The sequence below is a fragment of the Poromitra crassiceps genome (genome assembly GCF_964638095.1).
Source record: "Poromitra crassiceps genome assembly, chromosome: 10".
In the NCBI taxonomy this organism is placed as follows: domain Eukaryota; kingdom Metazoa; phylum Chordata; class Actinopteri; order Beryciformes; family Melamphaidae; genus Poromitra; species Poromitra crassiceps.
In genome coordinates, this window is record NC_139631.1 from 28,261,447 (window position 1) to 28,272,318 (window position 10,872).

General features: G+C 44.9%; 1 protein-coding gene across 1 annotated transcript; it reads left to right on the forward strand.

Annotated features, from left to right (window-relative positions):
* Positions 1-1,941: 1,941 nt before the first annotated feature.
* On the forward strand, positions 1,942-10,241 carry LOC310784529 (uncharacterized protein). Its single transcript, XM_083645512.1, has 5 exons — positions 1,942-2,040; positions 7,842-7,934; positions 8,026-8,076; positions 8,240-8,440; positions 9,388-10,241. Exons 2-5 carry the CDS (start codon positions 7,880-7,882, stop codon positions 9,882-9,884), a joined length of 804 nt encoding a protein of 267 aa, XP_083501638.1. The 5' UTR covers positions 1,942-2,040; positions 7,842-7,879; the 3' UTR covers positions 9,885-10,241.
* The last annotated feature ends 631 nt before the right edge of the window (positions 10,242-10,872 follow it).

Consider the following 10,872-nt stretch of genomic DNA (forward strand, 5'->3'; position numbering starts at 1 on the left):
CTTTGATCCACGTCCCACCGTCAAAAAACGCAATTGACGACTTTAGTCGTCATTGGCACTGAACGTTACTATTTGAATTGACGACTATAGTCGTCATTGGCACTCAATGAGTTAAGGGACGGTTGGCAACCCTACTCACTCCACTGCAGTCTCGGCTAAAATGGCTGCAAGCGACATACACGTTATCAATCTGTAACGCCCAGGCCACGGTGTGGCCTGCTATATTATGTGTGTGATTTCTGAGGAGTTAACTCAGTGGACCTTTAGTAGAGAAAGGAGTTTTGTTATTTTTTTCCCTTGTGTATTAGTCTGTCTTCTCCCCACTTGTTGCCCATGTTCCTTTGTTAGTCTGTCTTAATTCCTCCCACCTGTTGCCTATGTGTCTCGTTAGTCTGCCTGAGTTCTCCCCACCAATCAGCTCTCCCATTTTGCCCCCTCTGTTCCTACCTCCCCATCTGTCCCAAATGTTCCTGATGATTCCTTTGTGTATATATTGTCTCAGTCTGTGTGTTGTCCTTGTCGAGTCATTGTCTCTCTGTTCCTGGTTGGTATGTATCGTCTTCCCTGTGCTCTGAGTTATTTTGACAATTGTTCCTGAGTTTAGCCTAGCCTCTGGCTAGTGGGTTTTGTTATTTTGTAATTTTGAAATTTTCAGTAAAGACAATTTTTCTCCTAAAAACCTTGCCTGCCTGGTCTGCATTACCTTGCCTGCTACCTCTCTCTCTTCTGCATTTGGGTCCACACATCACACCACCTTTTACACCATGACACAATCACAATAAAACCGTACCCACCTCCGACACAATGTTGTTATCCAAGATTTTCGGGTCCCATGGTATTCCCAAATATTGCATAGTTTCCAAGAGCCCTTATTCACATGCCGGAGCCGAAACTCAAAATTGTAAACAGTGCAGTACACCCTCCCAACCACTGAGCACCCAACCGATTCACTTGATCCCTACAGTTGCATGTTTATACAGTGGAATCTGCTTATAGTGATGATTATACTATAATGATTTATATAGATGTATAATATAGACTATATAATAATATAATTAATTACAAGATACAATACAAGATATAGCCTACCATAAGTACCAAATCAATACATATAAGATACAATACAATAATAATTATAGATTGATTCACCTTATGTAGCCCCGCCCGCTTGACCCAGTTGTGTTATGACTTCCTGTTCAAAACACAGTTTGTTTTACCTGGTCACTAGTACTGTACTGTCACAGGAAGTGTAAACACAATAGGAAGTAACTGGCTGACCCCTGTGTTGGAACATAAGGTGAATATGATCTATAATTTATAGAACAGCTGCCTGTGAATAACTGGACTGGGGGGGGGGGTGGATGCTAGGTAGGCTACTGTATTGTATTTTTAATTGTATATTTTTGATTTTAGAGCAAGACAAAATATGTCTGCTCTTGTTGAAGCTTGGGCTAAAAGCCCCTGAATTTGACATTCCTCTTTTAAAATAAAAGCTGTGTGTTATGTTTTGAATGGCCTTGTCTCTGGGTAAACAAGAAGTGAGCTTGAAATGAACTGAGCTGCTCATTTTTTGGGACTGTGAGCTATAGCTCAAAGTTCAAAATATGAACGTGAACTATATAGTTCATTTTAATCTGCGTGAGCTGAACTTTGAGCTTGCACAATATTGTTTGAATTGCATAGAAACAACTAATCAAAATGGACTATTTCACAGCTGATTTCACAAAAATCTTCCACTAAGGGGTGAACGCCCCCAATACATCCCCCCCCACCCCCGACCACGTCTCTTGCCATACCTTGGCTGTTGCTGAAATGACGCCACACCCTCTCATGTAATATTGCTTAAATATTGATACAACAGATGAAAATCCTTGCTTACATCATCATCATGCCAAACTGTAGTGTTTGAAGTGTTGTAACGATTGTCTTCAATGACATCAAGTTGAGCCATGTCAGGTTGGCCAACAAACCAAGTAGAGAAAGACAAGGACACTTCAGTCTGTTCAACACAACCAGTCTGTTAATCAAAAGACAAACAAGGTAAGTCATTTGACTCTTAAAACCTGATTATATATATATATATATGTATATATATATACACACACAGTATATATATATATACTGTGTATATATATATATATATATATATATATATATGAGACAGTATGAGTTAGTATCATTTTGAGATAGTATCTCGTAAATATAATTTAGCATCTGATAATTATGAGAGACTAAGTCATATTGAGATAAAAAATCTCACTTGATGATGGGGGGCAATTGGTATGTGCTGCATTTATTTATGCATTTATGTATGTATGTATGTAATATGTATGTATTTATTTATTTATTTTCTTGCTGTGACCAGCAGCTCTATCGCTCAGTTGGTCGGTTGGTCTGTCCACAAAAAGTTCCCCACATTTTGGCAGCCACAGTTTCCACACTAGGAGGCTGAAATTTGGTGTGTGTGTGTGTGTGTGTGTCTGAGAGAAGATGTGTGATGTGAGTGTAGTCGCAGACTGTAGTTCAATCATGGAAGACCAAATAAGGCATTAATAGAGCACCCCATGCTGTCATAACCCTCAGCCCAAACGACGTCACTAAATGACGTCACCATCTCCGACGTCACCTTCTCCATGACGTCCCAAATGACATCATAAATGACATCATAAATGACATCAGTTATGACATCATAAATGCCCTTCTCCCAAATGACATCAGTTATGACATCATAAATGACATCAGTTATGACATCATAAATGCCCTTCTCCTGGTACTATATAAAGCCCCCATCACCACAGCTTAAATCACACTTGTGCAGTCATCACTCACCTTGTGTCAGCATCACGCATTCATCCAGCATCTCCAGAGCAAAAAGCTTCATTCAGTCCAGCACCATGTCCGAGTCCGAAAACGAGCAGCAAAGTTTCAGCTCCACCGTGGACGCTTTCCTCCAGAGCACATTCAACGCCCCGGCCAGCCTCGGGCAAATCCCCAATCCCCAGGCTCCATCTCCGGGCGTCACAGGCGTCTCATGGGACGCCCCCCTCACCAGGGGCCGCGGCCGCAAAAGAAGATCCAACGTCAAGGAGGTCCTCGTCTCGCCTGGATCTCAGTCCGCACAGCACTCCGGAGGCCGCGGCCGCGGCAAAGAGCCCAGAAGTCCACCTCCCCCGGATCTCAGTCCGCACAGCACTCCGGAGGCCGTGGCCGCAGCAAAAGAGCCCAGAAGTCCACCTCCAAGAAAGGCCCAGCGAAGCGCACCACGACCGCCGGCTCCTCGGCGGACGCGCCAAGGCTCCAGCCCCTCCAGGCCTCCAAGATCCCCTGATCGCAACGATGTCTTCACTCGCGAGCCCCACGCTCCCCACGGCAGCAGCCCAAACAGCCCTGCCCCAGGTTCAGGTCGTATCCCCCCTTTTCAGCCGGCATCTCTTCCGGCGGCCGCACTCATTGCCTGGTTTCAGTCAAACGTTGCGGCATTGCTGCTGCACTCATTTCAGGCCGGGTGCCAATCCCTTAGCATACGGCATACGGCATACGGCCGCTTCCCTCTCCCGTGTCCATTCGGGTTTTAACAACATGCCTCTAGTCCCAGTTTCCAGTCAACCTTTTCCTTTTCATAGCATGGTTCCTCTCTTACGCATCCAATCCATCGATCCAATCCCAGTCATTTAGATAAAGTATAACCCTTGTAAACTTTTCCGGCCATGCTGAGTAGCGCGCTAGCTACCTGGCTAGCCACCGGCCTTCCATGCTATACTGCGCATGCGCGTGGCTGGTCTAGCGTTGCCAAAGATGCGCATTGCAAATGCAAGATGCGACACTATCGTCTCCCGTCGCATGCTTCAGGCAAAATGGCGATAATCATCAGTTCTGCTGTTGCCGTCCTTCAAAATATAAGAAAATGTATAGCTCAGCGCTAGAGCGGACTGGCTTGAATGTGGGAAAGCGGGGTTCGAATCCCGTGTGCGCGCTGATATTTTAATTTAAGATCCTGGTGAAATATGGTCTAAATCTGAAAGTTCAATAAACGTCTGCAAATAGTGGGTGAAAAAACTTTCACTTTCAAATTTAAACGTCTTTTCAACCGAAAAATGCTCACGGGTGGTTCTGGCTTCAGCATATGCTTGAATTAAGTTCTAGAGGTGAATGGTTGCAGAAAAGAAGCACCATGAGTTCCCTACTTTCTCCCAGTAGGGAATCGATCTTCCTCTACGAGATTTACTCTGGTATTGCAAATGCATACAAAGCTTCAGTCTCGATCATAAACAAAAGGTGCTCCTCCCAGTCCACCACGGCTTTAATGTGCAGTGCAGCATCACCCGGCTTTCCGTCATGCATAACTCGTCAGGTCAGCAGAGCTCATTCCCCGGTCACGGCGCAGTAGATTCAGCAGAGCACATCCCTGGTCACAGCACAGTGGCTACAGCAGAGCATATCCCGGCAGCGTTGCCAGACGTACGATAATTATGACCTCTGTACGATGTACGATCAATAATCCCCAAATCCCCCAAACGTACGAGAATCTCATCATTTCGTGACACTTAGACGAATCCTACGTCTATCACTCTATCTGTTTATACAATCATCTCTTCAAACAAACATATTTGCAGCTAATACGTGCAGGGTGTTTTGTTGTTGTTGCAACGCAGGCTGAGACCACAGTGTTGAAAAATCATGCCAAGTCCAAAAAGTAGCCTGTGATCAGCGCAGCCCCCCGACATAGGCGCGCCGAAGGCACGCGCGCCGGGGAGGGGGCGTACGATAATTTCACTCCAAAAACGATAATTTTGACCCTCTGGTACGATAATTCAACATTTGCCATCTGGCAACACTGTATCCCGGTCACAGCAGTGGCTCAGCAGAGCATATCCCTGGGCACAGCTCAGTGGCTTCAGCAGAGCTCCTCCCCGGTCACAGCACAGTGGCTTCAGCAAAGCATATCCCTGGTCACAGCACAGTGGTTTCAGCAGAGCTCCTCCCTGGTCACAGCACAGTGGCTTCAGCAAAGCATATCCCCGGTCACAGCACAGTGGCTTCAGCAGAGCTCCTCCCTGGTCACAGCACAGTGGCTCCAGCAAAGCATATAGCCGGGCACAGCACAGTGGCTTCAGCAAAAGTATACCCCCTGGGCACACCTCTTAGAAAATTGGAACGGAATCTCATTTTTCTACGACGAAATCGTCTCGTCTGCCGACGACTTAAAACTTTCTACAGATGCAGCACATTCACTGCTCCCCCTCCCGCTGGACGTCAAAACTAATCAAAAAGGTCATGGCACGAAAACCGCGTGTCTCCACAGCCAGTCTCTGCCTCAACTGAACTAAGTCCACCGTACAACAGCTCAGCCGAGGGTGCGGGTGCAACTCTCCCGAAGTGACAGTACACGACTGTCAAAACAAATGAAAAAGGCCCATAATAGACATACTGTAGACACGCAACTTAAAGTCAAATCCAAGGGGAAAACGTACTTATTAACAATGGTCAGCCCACCTTTAATATTCCAAATGTCAAAATGCACAAATCAGAACGTGCATCTATTAGGAATAGAACGGATAGATAGGAAAACTATGAGAAAAATATCAAGCCTATCTTTGCCTCATACAATTTGGGATAAAGTAAGTGCACAACTAAAGAATATAACATTATGTCTACTCATTTTTAGACATTTTCATGCCATAATAATATAATGCTAAAGGTTAAATATTGCATCTTTAAGCCATTGCTGGCTATGCTCATGCAGGTTGTTGCGACCTTGGTCATTACTGACCCTAAAAAATGCAGGTCATCGCTGACCTTTTTCTTTTGGGGGGGGTGGTCCCCTCCCGGGGGGGGTCCTCCCTTCAACAACTGGGCTGCTGTCCTCATCAGCCATGCGTCCTACATCCATCCAGAGCAAGCTGCTATATCATCAGCCCAAAGATGCCTCCTTCCATGATTGGTAGGAAGTATTAATGCATTTCGTTGGTGGCGGTCCTCTCTCCCAATCCCCGTTTGGTGCCCATGCCCGGGCAATTTGCATATAACCCCATAAGTGTCCTTGCCATTGCTTAACCTCAGTCAGCCCACGTCCTGACAATTTGCACAACCCATCATCCCTGCATTCTGCTTAAACATCAGTCAGCCCATGTCCTGACAAGTCAGCCCCCGTCCTGACAATTTGCTCAACCCATTATCTCTGCATTCTGCTTAAACCTGTCAGCCCACGTCCCGAGAAGTCAGTCCACATCCTGACAACTTGCTCAACCCATTATCCCTGCATCCTGCTTAAACTTCAGTCAGCCCACGTCCTGACAAGTCAGCCAATGTCCCGACAATCTGCATAACCCATCATTCCGGCATTTGCATAAACCTCAATCAGCCCTTGGCCCCCTTTTCCTCATCTCTCCCCATCATCACATGACAGGATCCTGGTTCATCCTTCACTTCAAGACCACACTCCAGAAATGCAACATCCCTGCAGAGAACTATTCCAGTCACTCCTTCAGGATCGGAGCAGCCACATCAGCAGCCATGCAGGGGGCGTCCTCCGCCTCCCTTCAACAACTGGGGCGCTGGTCCTCATCCGCCTATGCATCTTTCATTCGACCAGAGCAAGACACCATATTATCAGCCCAAAGATCCCTCCTTCCATGACTAAAGAGGCAACAAGCACTTCGTTGGTGGTGATCAAACTCTCCTTTTCCTCATCAATGCGCCCATGCCCGGGCTATCCACATCCACGCCCTTGCAACCCCGCTTTGCCTTAAAAAACCCCGGTCAGCCCCTCATCTCCCGACATGCCTAAATTCTCCCCCCGTCAGCCCACGACCTGACTAAAGCATACCCCAGGCGAGCTCCATGACCCCCGTTTTCACTCTCCCAGTTCCTGAAATAACTTTAAATTCCTTTGGGGGATGTCCTATCTCATACAGCACTGACGCCCCTCTCTCATAAGCAAGAGGAGCGTCACATCATGGAGTCATACGCCATACTCAAACCGTCTATTCTGATTCAATAAAGTTTGTTAAAATCATATTACGAGTCTCTCATGATTGAAGTGTAGTCGCAGACTGTAGTTCAATCATGGAAGACCAAATAAGGCATTAATAGAGCACCCCATGCTGTCATAACCCTCAGCCCAAACGACGTCACTAAATGACGTCACCATCTCCGACGTCACCTTCTCCATGACGTCCCAAATGACATCATAAATGACATCATAAATGACATCAGTTATGACATCATAAATGCCCTTCTCCCAAATGACATCAGTTATGACATCATAAATGACATCAGTTATGACATCATAAATGCCCTTCTCCTGGTACTATATAAAGCCCCCATCACCACAGCTTAAATCACACTTGTGCAGTCATCACTCACCTTGTGTCAGCATCACGCATTCATCCAGCATCTCCAGAGCAAAAAGCTTCATCCCACCACCTCCCCAGATCACCACCAATGTCATGACTCCTGTTGGAAACAAATCCCCTTAGGGGGGATGTCCTATCTCATACAGCACTGACGCCCCTCTCTCATAAGCAAGAGGAGCGTCACATCATGGAGTCATACGCCATACTCAAACCGTCTATTCTGATTCAATAAAGTTTGTTAAAATCATATTACGAGTCTCTCATGATTGAATTGTGTTCATGTTGGCTAAAAATGCAGGGTGGCAGAGGTGGGCTGCCCCTACCATCCTGCAATTTATATTGATGTTGTTGCAGCTACTGCAAATTGGTGCTTGTTTTTTTACAGGTCGAGGAAATGGCCTTCCATGACTTTCATAACAGTGGAAATTACAGTTGGCCGTCAGTCTGTTGTACTAATATAATGGAACTTCCCCTATTCTCTTTTAGAGCAGCACTGTGACAAGCCTGTTGTGTTGTCTGTCAACATGGGAGCAAGCTTCCAAGACGGGTGTGCCTGTTGTTGCAGCTTGTTTGTAGTTGGTAAGAGAAATCAAACAATAAATAGTAACAATTTGATACATACATTAATTTAACATTTTGAATGAAAATGTCTCGTCCTTGTTTGCTGTAGGCTGCACCATTCTCCTTCTGGGTGCGTTTCCAATTGCCCAAATCACCATAGGTAAGTAAGGATGATATTTTTTCACATTTCTTCGGGTCGAAATTAATTAATTCAATGGGTTAAAATGACTGGCTGAAACCGCTACTTTCCATTTGCAACCATTTTAACATTTGCATCAAACATGTTTACCAGTTCTAAGCCTCACAGCTTCTTTGTAAATTAGGTGCAGTGTACATGGACGAGTGTCCAGTGGCACCAGTCATCCCAGTATACGTGTTGGTGTCAGGGGTTGCGGCGCTGCTGATGCTGGTCCATAATGCCTTGTCTCAGCTCTTGGGCTCGGACACATCGGGCCTGGCCGGCTGCATTGTGGTAGCCTCGAATTTGTGGCTGGGCCTGTTCTTCTTCATCTGGTTACTCTTCGGTAAGCCATGAGGTCACTATTGACCTTTTATACTGATGTGATGTCATTCACCTCTGATATGATGCAGTTTGAGTCATTAAAGGCTGGCTTTACCGATTATCAACCCACTTTGTATCATTATAATGTCGTTAATATAAGCAGATGGGCAGTGTTTACCTTCACGATGGGCTCTATTTTCCCACAGGCCTTAGGCGCAGAAATTGGCGTTAAACGCAAAAAAACGCGCCTTGCGCCTGCCTCGGGAAGATAGCAACATGGTTTTAGGCCACGAAATGCGCTTTACGGCAAACAGGCGTGGCGCAGTGCCAGAATAGGCCAGAATGGGCGTTTCCATGCGCCCATTCATGGAGAATCACATTGAGAGCCTTAACGAGCCTTAATGACTTGCAGCTGGCAGGGCGTTGAGTTTCTGCAAGCGGTACAAGGATAGATATTTCTCTGTGTGGAAAACATATAGCGAAGGTAAACACTGCCAGCTGCATATTAACAGCATTATAATGATACAAAGTGGCTTAATAATTGGCAAAGCCGTCCTGTTTAGTGTTTAGTGTTTCAACTCATTCTTCTTCCCCTTCCTCGTATTTTCAGGACACTCTAAATGTAGTTCGAGAGGCTACATCCCCCCCAGGCAGGCACACATACAAAATACTGACAAATTTATAGATACTGAATATCACCTCTAATATCGATCTCCGGAGTTTCAGTTTAAAAATATTGGTCAAACCCAAATCGATTCCATTGAAATTTTGGTTGTTGGGATTAGATTTGAGTTAGGTAATGCTTACTACTACTAACTTACTCAACTTCCCCACATGCATCAATTTTGCCTTAACTGAAGGAGTTTTTTTTAGGTTAGATATGTGCCGGAGGGTCGATAACTCGAGCAAAATGTACGTGCGCTGTAAATGCATTCAAATGATTTCAGTTTGTCTATTTTCTGTCCTCAGGTAGCTACCACATTTATTCCATATATCCACCCAACTATGACAAGAACACCACTGGCCCACAACACAATGTCACTGAAAGCAACTACACCCACGATCTATCAGAACGCGACAGCCGGTCCAACATCACCTTGGAGAACCAGAATCATAACCGGAACCCAACCCTTACGAATCTCAGCGACCAGAACCGGACCTGGATCAAGGATGACAACCAGACTTTAACCAACCTGATTCAAGCTTTGGCCCTCAGCAACAACGCAGCAACCATCAACCTGGTCCGCCCGAAGCCTCTGCCTTACTGTGAGCGTACTCTGTACCTGTTTGCTTTCTGGTTCACCACGCTGGTCTATGGGCTTGCAGGGGTCAACCTCCTGATGATCTGCTGTACGTTCAGTTGTATGAAAGGTTTGGACTGCTTTACAAACTTTGTATCCTGGCGTGAGGGGGACACTGCGCCCATGGGTGTCGGAGGCATTGAAAATGTGGGTGAATGTGAGTAGATGTCATTTCCTGTATTCTGGCGCCTTTTAACATGTGGTTTGATACTTTTATCTGGCTATACTAGCATGAGGAAAATGATGGGTACATTTTGTAATTTCATCCAGAGGAAGTGGTTGACACCAGATCATGTTTGACGATATTACAAAGCTGAAAGTATACAGGCATTCGATGACTAATTCAGAGCCATCTTTAAGTATTTCTAAATTGACTAAAAGCTCAAATAAAATCCTTTTGACCTATAGCCAACCACTTCAAAAGTCATACAGAGAGAAATACAGCATCAGTGGCAGTGCCTTTGTGGTTCACTGTGTATGTCAGCTGCCTTCAGAGAGAGAGGTTGTGAGTTCTAACCTGGGATGTGCACAGACTGAACTTTCTTCTGTCCTTTTTGAGGCAGCAAAGTTATTTGTATTTGAATAAAAGTGGAAATAGGCGTAACAATCTTCTTTTAGTTTTTATTGCACTTCTAATTAGAGTAATAATAATAATATTTCTGACAGTGCAGATAATCAGTTTTTTTTAAATAACACTAAATAATAAATTAAGTTAAATTATATTTACACTAAAGTCAGGTGCTTTCATCACATTCTTTATGTTATTTTCCTTTAACTTGTGCTTTTTTGTCTTCCATCCATAATTTATAAAAGATATTTTCAGCCATTGTATACTTTTTTGACATATACTGTATGTTGCTTTACGGTGGAAATTGAGTAAGAGAGCTGAAATTGGGTGAGAGACATAGAGAATGATAAAGAGAGAGAGAGGTTTTGCTGAATAGCCCACTGTAAAAAGTTAAACCAGACAGGTCGAACTTGTCATAGTGCACTGTGAAAAGTTCAACCAGCCACACCTGAACAATCACACCCAGGTGGTGCTAATTAAGTGTCTTAAAGTGGTAATCCACAACATCTGTGCTGGATTAGGTAATGGAATTGATGAGGGAGAGAAGTCTCCCCTCAGAAAACCTGGGTTACTTACAGCATAACC